A 23,610-nucleotide genomic window follows, 5' to 3' on the forward strand; every position below is an offset into this window, starting at 1 on the left:
CAGACACAAACAATTTTGTGAGGCTGGTCCTAAATTTATTTTGTGTGAAAGTTTATCTTTGTGTCACTGTACATGCCCACAGTATGTACCTTTTTCTTCGAACCAACATAGCCAGAGAAGGATAAAGACTGTAAAGCATCCCTTAAATTTAACTCATCCCCAGAACATCGTGGGACTTAATGACTGATATGGAGTGGAAATGACAGACAGGAAAACCCTGTTAACCCTCAGGTCCAGAAGATAAGCTAAAACATTTTCAAAGAATTCATTGTGCCTAGCATCATAAAAAAAGTGGCTCAGTTCATTAGGTGAATAATATCCAGTGAATTTTTAAGGCAACTTCCACGCAAGAAATGCACAAAAGGAGACCAGTTTAAACCATCCATTAAAGTACTCTCCACAGTAAATTTGACAAGCTTAAGCAAAAATATATTTGTATCAACTGAAAAGCCTGCATTTATGTAGTACCTTATTCAATAACTCAGGAGAACATACAGTATGCTATTTGCAGGATAGCATTTTTTCTTTTTCCTCCAGATGTCTCTTTTTCCTTCCAGAAGTTGCAGAGCATTGGACAAGCAGTAACAGATGATGAACACATGCATAACTACAAATGGGCAAGCTGATTGTTTTCAGAATTGGTATAAACATTTGCTCTTGGATTGAGATTTAGCCCATAGCAAATCTTTACATTCTCGTTATAAACCTCTGACAAAAAGAGCTTCTAATGAAAATGCTGACAGTGTGAAAATGTGGTTATGGTCAGGAAAACAAATGGATAAAAAGTGGCATTTTGTAGTTCCATATGTATACTTCATCAGGGAAGTCTTTGCTAAGTTTACTTTTCAAAGCAAAAGCTTGATGATAACTGCTTCTCCTACCCTTTCTATTTAAGGCCCCCAAACCTACTACTATTACTGCTATCATCTCCTACACTAGCATTTAAAAAAAACCCAGAAACCCAGAGGCTGGGCTATGAACTTCTCTGAGAGCTCAGTGAGAGAGCCAGCAGCTGGATTTTTAGCATCTCTTTTATTTTTGATTATATAGATAATAGTAGAGCCCAACAGCCCCAATCAGGACGTGGCCTCACCACGGTAGGGTGTTAAAGACTGAAAAAAAGGGGGGGAAAGCACACATGGAGAACTGCACTGTGTGTGTTTGCATGAGGGCCATGGCAGAGGAGGAGGAGGAGGAGGAAGGGCCCAGCAGGGCAGGAGAGTGAGACAGGCACTCTGGGAAGGCTTTCCCAAAGACCACTGCTAATTCTTGGGAGGTATAAAAGGCACAGGTCTCTGTGCCCCACCTGCCTGAAAATGGGGTGTGTGGAGGGCGATGGCAATTATTCTAAAATTAGACTTGATGTTCTTTTGGGCTGTTGTGATGGAAGTCCCACTATGGGAAACCAGAAGGATTACAGTGCTGGGAAGTGTTTCAGCCCTGCATTAAGAGAAAAAAAAGCAAAAGGAAAAGATGGTTTAGAGCATCTAAGACATGTATGGGACTGATGGTTATAATACAGGACAAGGGAAGGCCTGCATGTTTTTTGCACCCGCAGTGGCAACCTGATTTGAGTGGCTAAAACTGCCTCAGACACACCGTGCCCGCTTTCATGGTCCACAGAGCAGCACATGAGCAGAGGCACATGCATATAAAGTCTACTGAATATTCTTATTCATCATAGCACAAACAAAGTGCAGATCAGTAGGTGATAGCCGAACAGAAATGTGGGTTTACAGGCACAGACCATCTGAATGTTTTTTGGGACAAGCCACGGAATTAGGTGCTATCTGACAGAGTACTTATGTCTTTCTTCAACACCATCAGGGCTTACTAGGCTTGCTTTAAACTAGCAACTATGGAATAAAAGAAAAAGATAAGAAAACGTAAGATAGAAAAAGAAAAAAAAATTCCTAACCCAAGTTCTTAAGAACGAGGAATGTCAAATAAACATGGAACTGATAACCAGGAGGAAATCAGACAAAGCGATGATGCAACAGGGCATGCAGGGCAGTAAAATCTGGCATGATATTTACAGTGGCATCCTTGTTTATGGTGAGGAGGGACGCAGAGTCCCCTCTCCTTGACCTATGGGTCCTGTCCAGTTCTGGAGCCCCTTAATATGCGAAAGACACTGAAAATGATCAGGATAATCACACAATCCAAATCCCTAAAACTAAGTAAACAAAAAACAAGCAACCTTGAATACTGTGTTAGAAGCAACGATGTATGTGGTGAGACAAAAGGGAGCTTGGTTAAATCATGAGTGAGGATGCCAGAGGGATGGCAATGAACCACTAACACCTGAAGGAAGCAAACATGAAGGATAAGACGGTGCCTCCTCTGGAGCCAGCAATTTTGTTAGTGTCTTCAGTGTGACCCAAATTCTACTGCAAGGAGACAGAGGAAACATTCAGCACGATGAAGAGAATATTGGAAGCAATGCTTTTGCATAAAGCAAATTAAAATGTAGCTGAATTTCAGGAAGACCTCCTGACAGCAGGATTGCCTGTGGAACTGAAAAATCCTCGTGCTGCCACAGACAGTAAACAAATACACTGCTCAGAAAGACTTTGCTGGCTTGTGGTATAATGAACACGGAATTATATCATTGCAACGATATACACCCGCTGAATTTGACTCCACTTGAAGAGATGAGAGCTCTTAAGTTGCCACGTTGAAAACAATTTAATTGAACCTGGCTAATTAGAATATAACAAGTAGTTAAAAATTATGCAATGCTTTAAAAATCTTTTAATTAATTTGAAATTCAGATGGCAAATTAGTAAATGTACGTCATTTAACATCCCATGCTTGACTCAATACATCATAGAAAAAAAAAAAAAAGCTATATTTTGTCAATAGGGACACTTTGAGAAAACATACACAAGTAGAAAATAATAATGTAGAGTAGGGAATAATTAATTAATTCAAGCTTCAAGATAAGATCACTGTGTCCTGCTGACCCTACATGTTAATCAGTTGATTGATTAATTGCTACAATCATAATAATTATAGGGTGTAAATCTAAATACATTTAATGATAGTTTACACTTAGAATAAAAATGTCTTTTATGTCTGCTTATCTTCATCATTTCTTGAAGCCTAGTCATATTTTTTGTTTGCCATAAATAAACCTGAAGCATTTTTAGATGTTATCTTTGTGATGAGGTAGGTTTATACTTCATTCATCTGATCAGCAATATTTTTTGTGTGGCCTCCACCTCCTGTCTAATGAAAAATATGTTCCTAGATGAGCAAAAAATTGATTATGTGCAATAAGCAATACAGCTTTATCAAAAGCTCATCCTTAAATGAAAGACAAGGGGACATACCAATAAGGCTATTGTATAGTTATAGACTGTCTTTAACCGTAACAGTTTTACATACTGAATGCTTCTTCCACTACATAAACTCAGTCTGATGTGAAATGGTAAAGAAGATCAGCAGCACAGAAAAGTATTAAAGAAAACAATCCAAAAAAAAAAATCAAGAATTCTTCTGCTGATTTCTGATCTATAGGCAATGCAGAGGATCTTGACATCTACATCATCTTTGAATTTGTGCTGTTTCTCATTAATCCTAATCGTGCTTTATGACTGCCCTAAAAGAAAGGTGTGGGTCCTTGTACCTCAAATGGCACAGCTAAAAATCCAGTTTTCTACTAAAAACCAGTTGAAAAGAAGAAAAAAGGCTTGGTTAAATCTGTTGAACGTTGTTAAAATGCGCTATTAAAGACCAGATCTTAAGTTCCTAAGGACTCGCTAAATAATGAGGTGTTTCGGTAGGAGTGACAGGGAGAAGTTGTAGTTGTTTGTAGTCTGCATGTCCCACGGATAAAAACTCCCGTTTCTATCATTGCCAAACTGGTTAACAAGTCCTATGTGCTTGGTTCTGACTTCTGCTTAAGTTATAACTCCTTTGTGTTTCTCGTGAAGTGAAAAGCGGCCTGAAGTGGGAATTTAATTTGCTGCCATTTAAACTGAGAAAGCACAGCAAAATACCTTGAGCAATCAAGGATCAAATTCCTCCCTGTTTTTAACATTTTAAAAAAATATTATCTTCATTTTCGTTTCATTCTTGTCATTGCAAAACATTAGGAAGTCTTAAATAAGTGTGTGCCTTAAATTTTTAAAAGTAAAGTATGAGTTTCTGTTAAAATGCAGACTTTAACGTGAGATTTCAGGACCATTTTCAGTTGTACAGTTCTAGAAATTTTGGATTCTTTGTTTATAGAGTCGGTATCCATATACTGCTTTGCAACTCTCATTTTGCAGTGATATTTGTTAAATAAATAATGCTAGGTTAGGAATTATGGTATAAATATTTTAAGGAGCCACTAAAGCATTTTCAAAAAAAAAAAATAACCAGGCAAATTCCAAGTGAATGAACTTTTACAGCCTTCAAAGGGTTACCTGACCTTCTACTTTTGCAGCTTGCTTGACTCAAAGTTACAGCAATGGAGGAGATAACAGTGAAACTGTACTATAAAAATAAATTACTATCATGAATATTAAGCAACAAGGATATAATAAACATGACTGCTTACATGATTCTGATTTATTGATACTGATTTGCTAGTAAATTATCACACAAAGTACTTGTTTTAGTTGTTCAGGAACATGAGCAAAATAAAGCTTGGTGGACACTTCCCAAAGACCTTGACATCTGTCACTGGATTCATACTTGGGCGTTCTTCATGCCTGTTTTTCTGATGTGTGGTATGGCGGTGTATTTATGTTTCCTTTCCACAGATTTATTTTATTTTATTTTTAATCTTTGGCTGCCTGGCTTCCTTAAACTCTTTTTTTTTAGCCATGCACAGTTTTTAAAACTACTATCGTGGAGGTTCAGCTCTGACACAGTGGAACAAATCCAGCTGCAAAATCTCCTAAAGGCTGTTCATGCTTGTTCTGTTAAATAGCGCTCACTTTGAGTCAAGAGGTTTCATTACTATATTTATGAACCTCTTGGCACCAGGAGTTGGGATTTCCCAGTGCTAAGCATTAATGCATTTTGCATCACTCTTTAACATTGGGAACTCTAGATCAGTGGTGCTGAGGAGTTAAAGACGGTAACAAAACCCCAGATCTTTATTTCCAGATAGAAATCTTCAGTGCATGTGTGCATGCTTGATCTGTGTGTGTGTGTATGGTCTGAGAAACTATCAGATAGTAGAGGTAGAAAGCAGGCTACCACGGTCACTAACTACGAGGAACTGCAGGTTTTAAGGGATCTCAGCATTAACAGCCTACTGCCTATATTCTGCATCAGATATTTGTTATCCAAATTGATGGAAAGTATCCTATCTGAAAATAGGATTATTCTTCTTTAAATTTAAAGCCTGCTTTGTGCTTATGTGGCTTATATCACTTCATGACATGGTGTGTTATGTCAAACCTAAGATTATTTTTGGAGATTTCTGAGACAGAATCTACTTCATTTTGCCTGTCAACAGCCTAAAGCATGTGCCAAAAGACCCCTTTTTTGAGGCAATGATTCACAAATACCATCTGAACTAAAGGACAGCTACCGCTTCAAAGCAAAAACACAGATCTTGGATCAAATTCTACTAATATCTCCTAAAGTGGTTACTCTCATCACAGTTTTGATACTTCTCTGTGGAGGATTTATAACCACACAGTGGGCTAATTTTTAAATAAATGTTAATATACTTAAGCTTGCAAGCAGGAACGTAGCCTCATCAGGTGCCCTGATCTGTGGTGTAAAGAAAAACAAGGAATGACCTCAGCTGCAGAGAGCGTAGGTTAGTTCTGGCTGCATGTGAACATACAGATGCAAATCAAACACAAGCCAAGGAAAAGGCTGTTCTAGAAGTGGCACTTGATAGCCCAGGGCCGGAGCTGCAGAAGCGGATATAAACCTGCCTGCCAGGCAACCCTTCCCACTTCTTCCATTCTGTTTTTGTTTGAAAAGGAAAATAAAAGAAAAGGAGAAAAAGGAAAAGAGAAAAAGGAAAAGGAAAAGAGAAAAAGGAAAAGGAAAAGAGAAAAAAGAAAAGGAAAAGAAAAAAATGAAAAGAGAAAAAGGAAAAGGAAAAAGAGAAAAAAAGAAAAAGGAAAAGAGAAAAAAAAAGAGGAAAAGACAAAAGTTGTTGCAGCTTGTGCACTCTATTTGCCCTCCTTATGAGTAGGCACCCTGTGTAGGTACCAGGGCCATCTCCTCCCTGTCTCTCTTTACTTTCAATGTCACCTGCAGGAGTGTGGGGAGTAGACACACAGTGCAATTTAGGTTGGGTTTTAGTCCGGTCACTGCTCACCTCATGCTTTCTCTATATGTGCAGCTATTGCCCTTTACATGACACCATAGCAGTGCCAGCTTGGAAAGTATTTCCCTTGTTCACCAGGGCTCTGCCGATAATGAGTTAAAAACATCAGGTATTTTATCTGAGCTTAAGCAGATCTCCAGTTCTCAGTCACATTTTAGGTTTCTAAAACCTTTGAGAGTCCTACCTTCCTGGTTGCTTCAGATCTTATGTTTTGTAGGAGTGACTAATACACAGTTTGATTTTCTAACCACCTAAACAAACCTAGGTGAAGAGGTTTTGTGCCTGACTTGCAATTTTTTTTTTTTCCCCAGTGCAACACTATCACTCAAAATTGTTTAACAATGAATGAGTCAGACCATGAGTCGCCCGTGAATTAGATTGTGCTCCTGATCTTAGCGAGATCCTCTGTGTGATATACTACCTTCCCAGGCAATTAAAGCACTAGTGTTTTGGCCAAAATGTAACAATAGTTGAACAAGGTAACACGTTAATGAATTTTATATAGAAGGGAGTCAAAGGGAGCAGGAAGGACTCTTCAGGAAGCAAGAGAAATTCCATTTTGTTTTAAAATTGTAGGCATTTCAAACTCAATACCTGTGCTACAAGCAGAAGGCAGTGGATTGCAGAAATATTTCTGCATCCAAGGAAGCGTCCCTAAAAGCGAAAGTTTTGTTCAATGAGTTTCTTGTGCAATAGGTTGCCTCGGGGTTGTGCACTCCCTGACACCCGTTTTGGAAGAGGACGTGCAGCACTACTCATTGCTTCCATTCCCACACTATTTCTTACTTTACTTGACTTGTCTGTTTAGCTGTTATCTGGTACAGCTGCTATAATACAGCTGCTAAGGATGCTTTTCCGCAGCCACATTACCCAGTTTTCCAGCACTACTTTTTCACAATTTGTGTCCCTCAAGAGACATTATAAATCCTATTAACTTTGAACTCTGGCCCAGCCTTGGTAAGAACACAAGCCTACCCTCACATTTAGATATCATTACTTTTCAAAAGTATTTCAGTTTGCAATTGCACTTCCCGTGGCAGACACAGATCTGCTCAAAATGGTGATGTTGGGAAGCCAGGCCTGTGGCAAATGATGCCATGAGGCAATGCTTTCAGGGAAGGGGACCTTAGACTTCCACCCTGGCAAATCTGTGCCTGATTTGAACCTGTGACTTAACTTTTCTCTGAAATTCTGTGAAATTCAGTGAGTATTCTGTAGATAGTGCTGTTATTATTCTAGTCATATTATTGTATTTTATCATGTCCTTTAGCAACGTGGCATTTTTCTTTTCCAACCCTGTATGTGTGCTATTATGGTAAACCGTGAGGATACTTTTTTGACCATTCCTAACTTGATTCTGTGCCTGCCTACTTTGTGGAATTTTTAGAACATTTAATTACTTGTTTTTTTCTCCATGCCAGTTTCAGACCATTTCTAGAGCATTTCCAGAAAAAAAGAGCTGTTGTAACTCCTTTCTGACCAATTGCTGCTCTCAGATGGTAAAGGTACAGATAAACAGGATCTGCATTACTTAATTTTACTTCTAGCAGATTCTCACCCAAAGGTTTATCATAGTCGTAAGTGTGAAGGCTAAAGTTATGCATTTTCTTCTAATTCATTTAATGCATTATTATCAGAAGTCTTGCCTGAAGTTGCAAAGAGTCTTCCCTGATGCCATGGTTCAATATATTCATCATTATAAAAGAATATTTTATAAAACTGCAAGGTAATTGTCCATATTAAGGCACATGTTATGGCTGGTTTTACCTGCCAGAACTTGAGAACCTAGAAAGTTGCACAATCTGGCAGAGAAATTTCCAAATAAAGAATCTAACGTCAATTGCATTCACATAGTGTGGTTGGAGCACACTGGTGGTGGAGAGCCCTGAGGGAGGTAGTAGTCCCTTGAAGGACTGGTATAAGTGAACACAGCTTAAATATACCAGGGGCCAAAGCTGCTTGAAGTATTTAGGATGCATAAAAGTACTCCATAAGGTCAGTGCCTACTCTGAATACCACAGCTGTAGCGCTCTACGTCTTCAAATAGTGTACTAGTCTAGGTCTTTAAATATCATCTATGTGACAAGGACTAGAGAATAACTCAGTTGTCATTTTTTTCACCAAGACATTATCATGTCTTGGTTCGGATCCAACATGCCACCACACAGAGATGTGTGGTGTTACTCTTATTTGGAGAAGGCAGCAACTTTTAGATACTAAGAAGGTGTATGGAGAGATTAAGACAGCACAGCACTGCAGGTGATGACTTTCAGCATCCCCTTCTTGTTTTCTTGAAGGGTCTCCTTTTCCCTCCCTTCCTGGTCTTCTCTTCCTACTTTCCTCCCCCCTCATCTCTTGCATTTTTGCACCTCTGAAACTGTGTAACTGGGACATTATAGGCTGCTTCTCCTCCTGTTATTACTTTCCCCGAGTGGAAGCTTCACTCACAAGCCTGATGAAACATTTTTCCCCTCAAACCCAGAGTGCCAATTCTCACTTTGTCAAGAGCTCCTGATAACCTTCATGAGAAGTTCCTTTCCCCCTGCCTCCTGCAAACACTCCAGGTTACAGAGATCTTGTCACAGTCACTAAAGAGCTCCCTTTCTCTCTTTTTCCCTCCTCTTTTCTGCTCCGTATTGTTGCTCAGATCTCTGTTTCCCTTTATCTTCTTTTTCACCATTCTCTCCTGCTTGATTTTCTCTATGAGTTTCTCTTATGCTAACCCACATATGAACTCTCTAGTTGGCTGGCTTCTTGCTTCTGCCCTTTCTTTCCCCTACAAAAAGATTCTCTAAACCACAAATGAAATTTAAATTACACGAATACACTCTTTTCCATGCCCCAAAATTAAGTAGAAGAGGAGCAAACTGAAACCCATGCCTTTTTCCATTTGCAAGCTTTTGATTCCATACTCTGTCAACCAGCAGTTGGTGTAAAGCTAACAGAGAGTAACGGGAGCCTCAGCGATTAATCTGGCTATCAGTTAGAAATACAAACAACTTTTTTTGCAAATTGAAGTGAGGCACTCTGCTCCCCAGAGGATATTTCCACCAAGCATCCAGTGACTCCTCCAGCTTCCCATAAACATTAATGCTCTGAGCACCTGTGTCCCATGGCAGGCAAGAGCCCAGAAAAAAACTTTTAGCCTTGTTAGTGCTTGCACAATCGAGGACAAGCCACGATTTTGACATAATGCTCTCTAGTAAGTGCTATGTGCAAGTCCTGGCTTCAAAGCACTATGCTGGACCTACCATGTACAGAAAAGTTCTTGAAAAAGGTTCTCACTGAGCAGATTACTGCAGATTTGTATCCAATAATTTATTGTGTAAGCATTAAACCATTCATATCACAAACACCTGTGCAAGCCAGTTGGCCTAGTCAATTCTTGTTTAACATTTAATTATGAATATAATTAGCATGAGTTAAGAGACAGGCCAGGCATCCGCAATAAAATTTCCACTATGCTAAAAAAATTATAACTGTAACAACAAAAAAGACTAAGCTGGGGAAGAATATGTCTCTCCTGCACAAACTTTTGCATGACAGCAAAATCCACGTACAAATTCTTTTAAAACTTTTTCATTTCCTTTGATGATAATTGTAATGCCTCCACCATATTTATAAGACTAAATTATACAGTTTTTCTGTTCCTATATTAAGGTAATTTTCATCACTCGTGTAACCCTTTCAGCGAGGTTGCTCAGACTCTCCTCTTTTCCTGAAAAGGTAAATTAACCGATTTGCTGGTGTCACTGGACCACTGTCTTTAGGTAAAGTTCACAGGGGAAAAAAACTAGTTAGAATATTATTTCAGTGCACGTCTAAGAGTTTTATGAAGTGCTCTTCGTAGCCCAACAGAATCGTGTGCTAACAGAAGAAAAGGATTAGTAAATATCACAACATATCTCATTTTAAAGGCCGATGCTCATGTTTAAGAAAAAAAAAAAAAAGCAAAGTCAATCTAGGATCAGGCTTCCTGGGGACAGGTGTTACCTGGGCATCCTTCACAAAGAGAAACCCTGTAGAAGAGTTGAACCTTCATGTGTAGATTTTCTTTTCATTTCCCTTCCAACAACTTAATTGAAACTTTCTAAGCAGGAAAAAAAAAAAATAGGAAGAAATATTTTACTCACTAATTTTCTTTCCAATGCCCTTTATTTCTTAACATGTTGGGCTATTTTCCACCTCGAACGAAAAAAATCTATTCATAGGCATGCCCTCCAATTTTTATTTTTTTTCCTGAAACAGTTGCTTCCAGACCTGGAAAGATCTATTTAAAAATGCTGTTGAGCAGAAACAGTTTGCAACTGTGAAGGGAAGGTCACTGAAAGAGAACTAGGAGGTTACCGGGGCATATTGTTCCTTGACACCTCCTGGCAAGAAAGAGCCTGGAATTAATCTCTTTAGTTACCAGTTTGGTGCTATTACAAATATGACAGCCTCCATTTACATCTTCAGTGAAGATATACTTTCTTACTGGCTCAAATTTGAGTGGAGACAGTGCTAGAATATGGTAGCTATATTGGTTGGGAATGTTACAACTTAAATGAATTTGTAGCCAGGTTATACACCTCTCTTGTGGAATATAGTTTAATTTAAACTGCACTTTCTCATCTATTTTTTTTTTTACTTGTTGGTTTCATTCAGGATGATCATATACACTTTCTGTCTGTATTTTGTTAACACCCACAGATTAGAAGCCTTCTCTTCTAGTCTCTCTGTGTCCTATATCATTTTAGCATCTTTTCTAAAATGTGAGAGTTTTTTCTTTCTATTCCAATATCAGTTAATCATTCTTGAATGAGAATTTCACACAACTTTCCAGATAACGTTTCAAAAAGCTTTACAAAACGGATTTAATAGTACTCAATCTCCACTGAAATTACTCAGTACCACTTTCTGAATGAGCTGTTATTATTATCGTTCCTGTTATTGTTCTTGGGAGACTACATACTTCAACAGAAAAACTGTACACATGTTCATATATTTACATGGATGGATATCCCTGAAATTATATTACCTGCAAAATCATTCATTTTTTAAAGAAACCTTTTAAAGAGTCGCACCTCAACTTTTGAATACTTCTTGTTTCTGCACATTTTTTTGTTGCATTCACATTAGTTTGTGGGTTTGTACTGCCTTCTGATTTTTGGATTTGGCCAAAAAAGGTATTAATTATGATTTATTATGTGAGATATAGTGTTGTGACCTTGGATTTGTTTATAAATCACCATGTTCACATGAAATTGAGGCTTTCTGATGGCATGCCAAGCCCCAAAACTTCCTTGGACAAGTAAATGGAGGATAGGAAAACGATTTCAATAGGAGACTCGCCAACTGTGAATCTGAAGGCAGTTTGATTAGGACTCGAAGCCCACAGATTGAGATTATGACAGAAATTTGCATAATGCCAGAGACTGATAAGATTTGGTTTCTCAGGAACCTATTACGTGATGATGTTAAGAGACTGTCATGGATTTCTTACAGTGCAATATGCTGACTTGTCTTTCCAAGACGAGTTGGCCTTGAGCCTTGTTCTTTGTAAGCCTCGAGTGAGGTTTCTTTAGATGTCTTTTGAAAATCTCTTTAGACATCTTTTGTAACTTCCCACCAAGATGATACAAGGATGTTATGACTGTCAGAATAAATGAATGTATTTACTTCCTTTCTGTTTTCCAGCTACTATTTTCATAACACTGCATAGTAGTTCAGAGCAGGTCCTTGCTACACTATGTTTTCAACAAATGTAATTCTCTTCTTCAATCATGATTATGTATTGATGACTGGATTTGTTTATTACCTCCTGCGACAGTTTTTTGCCTGATTTTGGTGCAGACATCTTCTGTGCAAATTCCTCAAAAGTTGCATTATTCAGTGCAAAATTTGCTATGGCCTGCTGAAGACCGAAGCGTGATCATTGCCCAGATAGATGTGAGTTTCTGCAATATGTTGTCTCCAGCGACACAGGCAGCAGGTTCTTGGGGGACCTTTCTGAAGCAGAACTAGAGCCCAAGCTCAAAGAAAACCTTTTTACTGATGCCAGCCATCGTGGAGATGAAGACAGCTGACCAACACAGAGAGGACTGACTACCACTGGTAGCGCTGCTAGCTTTTGTGGGTTTAAAAATGATCTATCATTCTCAGGAAAGAGTTTATTGCTTTGCTATGTTATCATCATAGATTTTGTCAGACAAGACCAGTAAAGATCAGTATCTCATAGCAGCAAAACTGAAATAAATTTTTTATCTAACATCTTTCAAGAACAAAAAAGTTATAAAACTCTATTATGTGTAAGATCCTAAATAACCCTCTTCAGTTTCCATATAGTAGGGTAACACATAACATTATAGGATTGATAGGAATGACACTGTGAATTCTGTTTAGCATGCACCAGAAGACCCTAATTGATATATTGAAAGGATATGTGTGAAATCAGTTGAAAAAAGTGTTAATCATCTATCAGAGCAATCAAAAAAAAAAAAAATCCAGACCTTGAAAAAACAAAAATTATATGAGTATCTAATGTGGACCTTAAGTAGTGCCTAGGCACTTAAATTCACCATTATAATTTTGAAAAAACTTATTCAGCTGCCATCTATCCCTGAAGGTGTATAAGCTAATTAGATGCTGTGATTGTGGCCTTCGAAGAACTTTAGATGCCTATGGGTCTACTTCTCCCTGTGCAGAGAAATGCTTCCTTTTCTGCCAGGGTTGAAAAGCTTGAGGTCCAGAAATGGCGAATTACTTTACCTAAGTGTCTGGGGAGCCTTGATCCTGCGAGAGATTACCAGGACCTAAGCCCTGTATGCTAACTAGATCTGGTGCCCCACAAATGCTATCCCTTCTCCAGGGACTTGGTGGCTGATGTGGATCCCATGTTTTCTCTTCCTCACACCGAGGCCTGAGATATCTCATATTAGGTTGTGGATTCCACTTGAAAGCCTGCAAGTCAGATTTTGCAACACTACATTTTTATTAATCTCATTCCTGTGTTCATCTGCTTTAAGTGGGAAACCCACAGCAGTAACAGATACCTTCATTCAGAAAACTGTCTGTGGAAGAATCATAATTCTGGCAAAAGGATTTCTATTTAGAGTATATATACATCTGTCTCTCTGTGTGCATTTTAAACAATAAATCACCTATTTATCTACAGTACTTACGTGACACCCATTAAATTCATATTAGAGATAAGGAACTGAAATGCAGGCATAATGACTAGACCTCATTGAAAAAAATCTTTCCAATGGAGTAATCTTTCCAACCTGTTGCAGAGAAAATCAAAGACCTGAGCTCAAGCCTTCCAAACCAGAGACAGATGTTGCAGCTTTGGGAACTGAGTGGAATTTTCCTTTGTGGAATATCAGTGGGGTTTTTTTCGTAACTGCAGTTGCACAGATGCACTGTCTATACAGATTCACAACCTATACAGCTTTCTCCTGCTACTGGAAGGACTAGGCGGTATTTGAATATTTCCTATGCTGTGTATATCAGCCATCATCGCACAGAAGACTGTAGTAGATAAATTTCTTTTTTTCCATGCCTTCTGCCTGAGACCTTTCAAGAAAACTAGTTCAATTATAGTTGATTTATAATCAACTAAGACATTTACCTGCTAATATTTCTTAACAGATTTTGGAGGTAGATTTTTTTTTGTTTCAGTGGCTGAAGTTCTGGCATAAGTTTGTACGGCCATGTACGTTGAATTCTGTAAATAAGGTGATTAAGTGTTTCAGTTATTGGCACTTCTACCACCTTACTCACATGAAGCACAATTTTACTTGCAGACAATCTGTTGAACCACGTCTGTTGGTCTTCCAGAAAATCAATAGAACTATTTGCGGTGCTAAGTAATTTAAGTGTGGCTGAACCTGACTTCATAGCAGCATTTGGGCACACTTTAGAAGTGCATATTTCATCCAAAATACCACAAAATGACTCGCCAGTAATATACTAAACAAAATTCTTGAAAAAAAACTGCTTTCCAAATCCTAAGAAACAAAATTAATATTAGGTCAGAGGTCTTGTGGCCTTTCATTTATCACATAAATTCTCCGATATAAGCTATATGGACAGTAATTATCCAGCTTCAGCCTGGCAAGCAGAATTCTAAGTTTCTATAATGCCTTGAATTATCTTCTGATATTCTGGTTGTATCTAAATTCTTCTAATGTTATGGCCATAGCTAAAGTTATTTATAGGGGAAATTGAAGGTGGAAAGCTAGCACTTTGTCTAATACACAGTACTGTAAATTTTTGTTCCCATGTACATAATAGAGATATTAATTAAAAGGGCATCATCCAGGAAAAGTAATACTAAGTTTGCTTTGGATTTTTTTTCACATAATCTTTAAAATAGCATCAGCATAAGGAGTCCATGGCACTTCTTGGGTATTCATTCCTCCTGAAACTTTTAGTTAAATGACTAAATCCCCAAGAGATATTATTGGTAACTTGTTGGAACCTACTACAGATAGGTTTTTAGACCACTTCATCTTATTTACCAAATATAAGGCTCTAAGAGGTGCTCAGTGCCGGACCAAGGATATTATCATCATGGCAGTGTGGGAATGTGTCCTAATTACCTTTTTCCTAGCCATCATCAGGTTGGCTTATGTCTGGCATTGTTAAGCGCTTTTTCTAACTGTACAGCACGCTCATGCCCTATATGCTAATAATTCCCATTTTTGAAGAATGGACAGAAAAGACAGAGATACAAAAGCCTCTTTCTCACCTGAAGAAGAAGGGAAATTTTCTAGCAGCTTAGTACTGACCGGGTAGAGTAATTAGCACAAAGTAGTCAAAGAACCAACTGCAATGGAAATTATATTGAAGAAAAGAGATTTTTTACTTTGCCTCAGGAATATTAACATACAGAAGAGCTCCAAAAACACTGAAAACACCTAATTGTTGTTTACAGACGTTTTTTAAGTAGAGTTGGTAAGAATACGGATTTGTAGATACTGTGGCAGTAAAGGCCAAATAAAGAGAAGATTGATTGGAAATCGTAGATTACTTTAGACAGTTGGATTAGGTGGAAATCACCCTGATGTGCAGTAAAGCAAGCAACAAGAATTAGGGGTTTGAAATAGTGCAAAGCATGTCTGAGAGTGCTAGCATTTTCTTCCTAGGAATAAAGTGTCTTAAAATCCCTCTATAAATGACTGTTCATTAGCCTATCAATGTGTATAATGGCTCTCAAAATCATAATAAGAATTAATAATAGTTCAAATAGCAGAAAGGGACATTAATTTCTCATTCATGAATATTAATGCTTTACTAGACAGTCTCTTCCTGACATGCTTTCAAACTCTTAATTCGCAGGTCTATTACTGGTTACCTGTTATTTTTACCGTCAAAAATCTCCCCAACTGGCCACTAAAAGATTTCAAATCACCTGACTTGGACACGAGCAGGGAGAATGAGACCAGAAGACAGCACGAAGGATGAGATCATGGTGTCCTGATAATGTTCTTCAGAATACAGTAGTGTTTGCTCAGCCAAAGCATACACCAAAGGGCAATAAAAAATAGCGATAAGGGGGATAAAGACTATATTTAGCCCCAGAAGACCAGTGTGAGGGTGGATTATCAGGAAGAGAAAGCGATAATGGCAGAGAAGAGGTATTAAACACTCAACTGCAGAATAAGGTGCATAAGAAGAGATGCGAATGGCATGCCAGGCTGTGCCCTGTGAACTGACTGCATCCGCTTAAGGCACCGCATCTCCTCCTTCCAAGAGGACATAGCAGGGGGATGGAGAACCACCTGAAGGGCATGTTCAAGTGCTGGTGATTCAGTGAGCATCGTATCCTAATGCATCACAGAAACTGAAGCTGAACAGTAAGAAATTCTTTATTGTTTTTCCTCTGTGAGCGCTGCAGAGACTATGCAACAGGCACTGAAACTCGAGAGGTGATGTTCTCCATCTAGTTTCCTTTGGAAGGAGAAGAAATTGAGCCGCCAAGAGTAAACTTTCAGGTAATGCATTTCTTTACGTTGTGCATTTAACTGTACTGCATCTCTAAATAATCAAGAAGGGAAGGATCTTGTGAGATGTATTTAACCTCATTATATCCAATACTGGGTCTTGAAAAGCTTTAGTCGAACTAAAGACTCTTATGAATATAAAATCAAAGTGAGCCGTACATTAAGGGTTTCATACTCTCTGACACCTGCGCATGTGCACACACAGCTCTCATTAACAGTAATGGCAAATATGCATGCCCATCATTCAGAAAACAAATCTCTAAGTACTTTATTGGGTTCATTTTTTTTTCCTAGAGATTTTTCTCTATTGGATCTTTAATTAAGCTCCTACTAGGCTTTTTCCCTTTAAGCTATCCCTCTCCCCCCCACTCTCCAACAGGAGCAAACCTCCAAATCACTCTGTTTTTCAGTCAAGTTTTTCCAAGCTGATACAGTTTTACAAAATGCACCTGCATATATTAAATACAGAGAGGTTTGCAGCACATAAACCACAGAGCTATGCAACAGAATAATTGCCTTGGACTTTGAAAATACTTTTGATGCCTGCCAACTTAAAAAAAAATTAAAATAATAAAGCAAAGGTAGATATGAAAATGAGAACATGAATGTTTTCGCATTCTTTTTGTGATCACTGCAAGGCAAGAGTCTGCAACCTTGTGGAACAAAACACACGCATTTCATTCTGATTAACATAAAGACAGCCCCTTCTAACATGATTCACAATTATTAGTCTTTCTCTTGTGTTTGGGGATATATGGATTATCAGCCTAGCATATTTTGAATACATACACATTTTAATTCCTTTCCTAAACCATTTTAGGCACTGCAGTTAAATTGCATATACAAAATTTATAGATCAATAATTTGATTTTTTTTTTTCCTCCAGTGAAATAACTAAATGCTGTAGGAGATAAAAGGCAGTCAAAAACAATAAGACGACAGGATCACGGATAATGGGAGTTAAGTCAGATTTGAGATGCCTCTGTTCTTCTATTTTTAAGTTTATTATTATTTTTATATAACAGGCTATTTCACTAGCTTCTACTGTATCTGATGTACTTACTTATCGCCTCCACAAACTGTTCAAAGAAGCAGTATGGGAACAGCGGCTCAGGCAGCTCTCTGAAAAACATCTTGAGTGCTCCGGTGACAACGTGGATGTCCTCCCACTGGCTGTCGTCCAAATTCAGCTTCTCTTCTGGGAAAACACGAGGAGAAATGGAACAACTGGTTTTAATGAAACAATTACAAGACACTAATTATTATGTTAATGTTTGCCTACTATCATCAGCAACCGTTAACAGCCTTCTGCACCTAGAGGTTTGGTGCTGTGCATGTTTTTTTTTCTTTTCTTTTTTTTTTTTTTTTTTGTAGGAAGAGAACATTTTCAATGGAATACCATCTGTAGGAATGCAGCTAACAAAAAACAAGAGACACAAAGAGACAGTACCATTGACACAGTATGTCAGATACATTTATTCCCATAATGCATCAGTATGAAAATTAGCATCACGGCTCAACATGATTCAAAGCTATTTGGTTTTGAGGCCGAGGGGCTAAGAGTTGCCAACGATGGACGGCTCAAGGGACCGGCCTAAAGGCCTTGCTGAGCCAACAGGAGACATATGCTAAACATGGCAATAGAAAATGAGTTATTGCTTTACATGTGTTAGCCCTGCTATGTACAAGGGAATAATGGGTAACGCTTTTCTCCTTTTTTTTGCCTGAATGTAATGTCAGCAAGGAATAGAGTACTGTGAGAGAAAGGATATTAATTCCTTCTTACTGCTTCAAAAATATTTTGTTTGGTTTTCATCTCTGGGAGGAAGATTTGCCCAGCAACAATATTAGACAGACCCCTGTTGGCCTACCTAGGCTATGCAAAGCTGTCAAAAATGATAACACACTAAAGACAAACCGCAAGTGCTTACAAAACTGTTTTGCAAACAAAAAAAATGTTTTCTTTTGAAGCTTGACTGAGCTAAGGAATTTAAATATAAAAGAAACTAAACGCTAAAATAGAGTTTCTAATAAAAATAAACCAAGATTGGATGATTATTCTATTTTTCTTTGGTTTTGTTTTCTCTTTTTAATTCTAGTAGTGTGATACTGTTAGAACATAATAAACAGTGAGATCATAATCCATATAAAACTCTAGGAAAGTGCAAATCCTTATTAGTCCAAATTAAAATGACACACACTTTCTCCAAGTTCTCTTACTCCAAAAATGGAGTTAGCTTTTTTTCACATGTGCTATGATACTCTTTTTTAGAAAATTTCAGTCTGAATGCAAATTGGGGGCCAACCATGAAAACTACTGAACAAATTTAATTTGAAGCAACATAATCCTGAAATGTTTTTACTAAATGTCACTGAAATTTCATGTTTAGCAATTCAGCTGGCTTCAAGAGCAGCTTCTTTATTGAACTGTTGTTAAACAAAATGGTAAAATTATTGGAGACACATGGACACCCACAACTCCAGATCCCTGGTACTTTAATGCAATGGTTTTCTCACTATCGAGTTTACTTTTGGACAGAAAATCTTATTCAAAATGGAGTCGTCTTTCAACTTTTATTTAATAAATGTTATTAAATGCTTTCTAAATTTCTAGATTCAGGAAATGTATACAAATAAAGGAATGGACCCAATTCCTTAACTTGGAGTAATGTGAGACAAAGCTGGAACAAAGACAGACTTGTGCATTTCATTTAGTTGTCTTGCTTGCTTCTTTGGTTTCAAGCCTCTTTTTTTTTTTTTTTTTTTTTTCCCATTGAATTACCTCAATCATAAAAGTAATGATTTGATCTCAAATGAGTTTCCAGAGGGGATCTTCTTTAGACTCTGAGATCATATTTGATTGATCGTATTTCAACAATTAGCCTTTTATTTTGCCACACACTATTGAACTAGATCGACAGCATCTTAGCAGGCCAGCTTTAAACAGTCAACTGTTAACAATAGCATCAAAAAGAGAGACCTGATGGGGTTTACTGTCACTTTAAAGAACAGGGTGGGTTTTCACATTGTTGAAATCTGTCAGATATTTTGAAATGTCCCTCTCACTATGGTGCCACACCCCCTGCGTGCCCTTATAATAAAATTGGTTTTACTCCTGATTAAATCATTTTCTCCCTACCCACTACCATACTTCTCATAATGGACCTGTGTGCTCTACAGCTGGTGTTCTTCCCATGGTACCAATTCTTACTTTATCTTTTAAGCACTTTGCTGCTAAGATCTCATGCAGAGTGCTTATGTTTTGTTAAGAGCTTCATTCTTAGAGAAATAGCTTAACACATGTTCTAAAAATGTTGTACAACTTATTGCTTAAAACACATTTAGAAAATGTATAAGTACTGTAGCTTTGGCACAGAACTTTAAGTAGAAACCTTAAAAAAAAAAAACACAACAACTTGTTTTTGCCATGCATTTGTCTTAAATGTCTAAAGTGGAATGCTTGACTTCTAAGGCTTTATAGAGACTTATCTTACCAGATTTTTGCACCATTTCCAGCTCTTCAAGGAAACGTGTTAGGAATGTATCATCGTGCAAGCAAAGGGTGTCAATTTTCCCTCTAGCAATAAGAGAGTTTTTAAAAATGTTTGCTAGAAGGAACAAATGCCAAGCCAAAAAAAAAAAAAAAGAATTAAAAAGAAAATAGAAGTCCATTCAGTGTAAGACTCCTGTTTGGTTCCCACTGGTTGGAATCGCTCACATACCATGGTGATAGGGCCATAAGCAAACAGACACACATGCATTTCAGGTTAGATTTAAGGGGAGGACCTGACTTTTTGGCTTTACTCAGACGTATTTCTTATTGGGGTGCTTTGCTTACATAAAGATTAAGCCCCAAATCTGGTATTTAAACTTGACAGTCAAGGACTGCTTTCAGTCAGGAGATACTGTATCTGGGAAGATGCTCAAAATCTCACAGTCCTAAAAATTTGCTTTAACTTGTCAGTAGTATTTGATTAGTTCAACCATCACTGCCAGTTGATATCATATATCTTAGATACAGACACAAATATGCCCAGAAAATCCCCTAAAATTTATGCTAATACTCGGACTGAAAATATAAAGACCACATTAATGAAAAAAAAAATAGCTCAGGCACTTGTCAAGGTTATTAGTTAAAAGAAGTTGATATACAATACATTTGTGAAGGGAATGTGTGTTTTACTGTGTTATTATTCTTAGTAAATCCGCCTTTTCAACAATACAGGTTTTTAATGGCACTCGCAACGTCTGCAGTAGAACCAAAGAGGAGTTCAACTTTGGATTAAGCATACCATCATAAGGTTACCCTTGTTTGAAAAGGAAGAAGGTCATCTATGGAACGATCAGCTAAAGACAAAAAAAAAAGAAAATACGAAAATCAACCAAGGCAGTACTGAGAAGAAAGAAAATGGATGTGGTTCCTCTAACCACATGCCCTGCCTGGTATGTGGACTAGTCTCTAGGAGGAAAACTCAGTCATCTGAGAGTACTTCTTGGTCATTTTTCTTTTAAGAAAATTTATACAAGTATTTCCTGGCTATATACTGTCTTTTGCCCATGCTACCATTAAATCCCAGAGCACCACGTTCAGAAGCCCTGCTTCACTCCGGGTGTTATACATTCCTGCAAGTGGCCTTGTGGATGACCTCAAATCATGCAGAAAGTAATTTCTGCAAACACAACTAGCAGTGTCTGGTCTGATATAGCAGTTGTGCCCTCAAAAAACTTTCTAAAGACTTTGGTGAGATGTGTTTTATTGGGTCTCGTACTGTAATTCGTTTGCTAACAGCGCTGCCTTTTTCACTGTTTCCCTGCTGCTGGCTGCACATGGCAGCATTGGGACGGCAATGCCCTGCACGGCGGGCACTAGGCCACCCCAGCTGCCACCTCTGTACTCCTCTGCAAACCTTTGGCATTTGGGGTTCAACCAGCCCCCAGATCCAGTGTGTGAAACCTCAGAGCGCTGGAGTCTTCATCCCAGGGCCCAGCACATATGCTGAGGGTGATGTCCCCTGGAGAAAGTCCTGCACAGCACTGGTAACTAGCGCATACAATATCCCTCACAAGCTTGGGAAACTTGCTGGACTTATCCCAATAGGCAGTTTACTAGTGAGAGATCCAAAACAGAGTCCTGTGGTTAAAAGAGGAAAAGAAAATTCCTCTTGCATATACTAGGAAAATAAAAACTGTCCACTGTCATTCCTCTTCTTTCTCAAACTTGAAGACTTCTCTTTCCTTTTCCTTTTGTTTTGGATGGTTATGTTCTTCAAAAATAATTTGCTGGCCATTCATGGTCTTCAATAGGAAAAATATAAAGAACAGACTCAAGCAGAAGTCCTTCACTTGCAACAGCACTCTCCTTCACCACTAAATCCCTTTGTGAGGGCTATTTTCACGACTGACAGCACAAATATTAATTTGTACACTGAAAGATACGTGTGTTTGGTAGCTGTTCCTGCATTTTACAAGCCCCAGGGTCTCTGATCACTAGTGCAGAGACACAGCAACCTTCTTGGGGCAAACAGCTTCTTTCAAAGTGATTGCACTCAATTTAAAATAGTAATAGAGCACAGAGATGTCCGGAGACATGACAGTAATGGGATGCTGTGAGGTGGTGAAGGCTCTTGCTCATCATATGACAAGGAGCTCACCCCTTGGCAATGGGACACATGATGTTTAGCTTCCCTCCCTGCCAGTAAATCACGTCCTGACATTGCATTTTATATAGTCACTCCAAAGTTCATACAGTCCCTTGAATTTTGATTAAATAGTACAGCAGAAGTCTCAACTCATGCAAAGAAATTCTTTCCTCATTCAGCCAGATATCTGTGAGTTCTTTCCCAGCTAAATAATTCTTCTTCCTCTCTCCCTTGCTAGGTTTGGGAGGTCCACTGTCCTGCCTGCGTTCAGTGCATGGTCCTTCACTTCCAAGACTGTTTAAACAAATGAAAGAAAATGGTAGCTAAGCAAATCATTAAATTTTGTACACAATGTATTTCTAAGCAGCTTCTGCTCTATCCATCCAACACTACTGCTGATGAATCATCAAGGATATAGTCAGCAAATGAAAGTTTGTGTGCATTACTCCTTCTCTGCTGGAGGAACACGGCATGCCCTTTTAACAGAAAATTTAAGCCATGATGTTATAATTCCTGAGCATTTGTTTATTATTGGAATGCCCATTTCCATGGAACCCAGGCGCAAATTACTGAGCAACTTAAGCTAAAACTCAGAACATCTCTATGTGCATCTAGAGCGCTGTTTGTTCCAGTTCTCTGAAATGACAGTTCGCTGACCTGGGGGCATGCTGAAACAACCAAGTACTGCTAACTTAAATCTCAATCTGTGCCAGAAAACTAAGAGTTTTCTGTACTTGAGCACACTGGGTGATATTCATCCTCGCATAATTCCACAGAAGTCCACAGAGTAAGAGAGAGATGAACTATCTCATTGTTTTTGTGAAAAAGATCCAGTACATTCCAGAAGTTCAGAAATGGTACATCATGAAAGCATGCAGAGTAGTTCAAAGGTTTAGAAAAGTGGTGAGCCAGCGATGCCATTGCGTCGGGGAAATTTCTATGCTATCGGTTGTTGTTTGAAAGTGTAAGCATAAAAATATACAGTGATACTGAAAGGAGAATCCTTTTGGTAGCCAGAAACAAGTATCATCACTAAGACACTTTCATACATCATTCACTGCCAATACCTGCTACAGGATTAGATGACAGCTATATTAGCATATTATATCATCGTGCTTTGAAGCAATAATTTCTGTAATAAGTTATAATTACAAGTACTTTTAAAGTAGATTGAATTTAGCTGAATCAACTATTCCATATGGGAAAATGAGTGATTTTAAATATGGAATGTTTCCCCTCATAATGCAGCTGAAATCTCCCTAGGAATAGATAGACCACCTGTCTACAGATCAACATACTTCTGCGCGACTTGCTTGGAGATGACTTGTTAACAAAGAGTAGGAGCAGGCATAGAACGTCTGAGCAACTGAAACCTGCAGGGCCAAATTATTCCTTCCTTCAGGATCAAAGAAACACTCAGGTACCCCTAAGGGTTTAAAGAAAGGCACAAGGAAAGAGCACGGAGGAATTCCCACCCAGCTCATACCCTCTCACAGTGCAGAGATTTCTCAGCCTTGGAGCACCAAGGTTGCCTGAGCACAAGGATGGGGTTTGGCAGATTTTCTGCAACTCATAGGAGTTAAATTGCTATGCTGGGTGACAATTACATTTGACTTACAGTGGTAAGATTCTGTCCTGTAGTTCTCTGTACTTAGCTGCTGAACAGTACTTCAGCTTCTTCCTAGTAGTTAAG

At 38.3% G+C, this 23,610-nt stretch overlaps 1 protein-coding gene across 1 annotated transcript in view; it reads right to left on the minus strand.

The window, feature by feature from the left end:
• Positions 1-17,341: 17,341 nt before the first annotated feature.
• Positions 17,342-23,610, minus strand: part of ARHGAP15 (Rho GTPase activating protein 15) — a gene marked incomplete at both ends in the record, with an annotated part of 224,747 nt that continues 218,478 nt past the window's right edge. The window contains one exon of the mRNA XM_009706536.1: positions 17,342-17,476. Within this exon, the coding sequence (XP_009704838.1) occupies positions 17,342-17,476 (135 nt within the window). The remainder of the gene's footprint in view (positions 17,477-23,610) is intronic.

This window comes from Cariama cristata, unplaced genomic scaffold (genome assembly GCF_000690535.1).
Source record: "Cariama cristata isolate BGI_N322 unplaced genomic scaffold, ASM69053v1 scaffold6738, whole genome shotgun sequence".
NCBI lineage: Eukaryota > Metazoa > Chordata > Aves > Cariamiformes > Cariamidae > Cariama > Cariama cristata.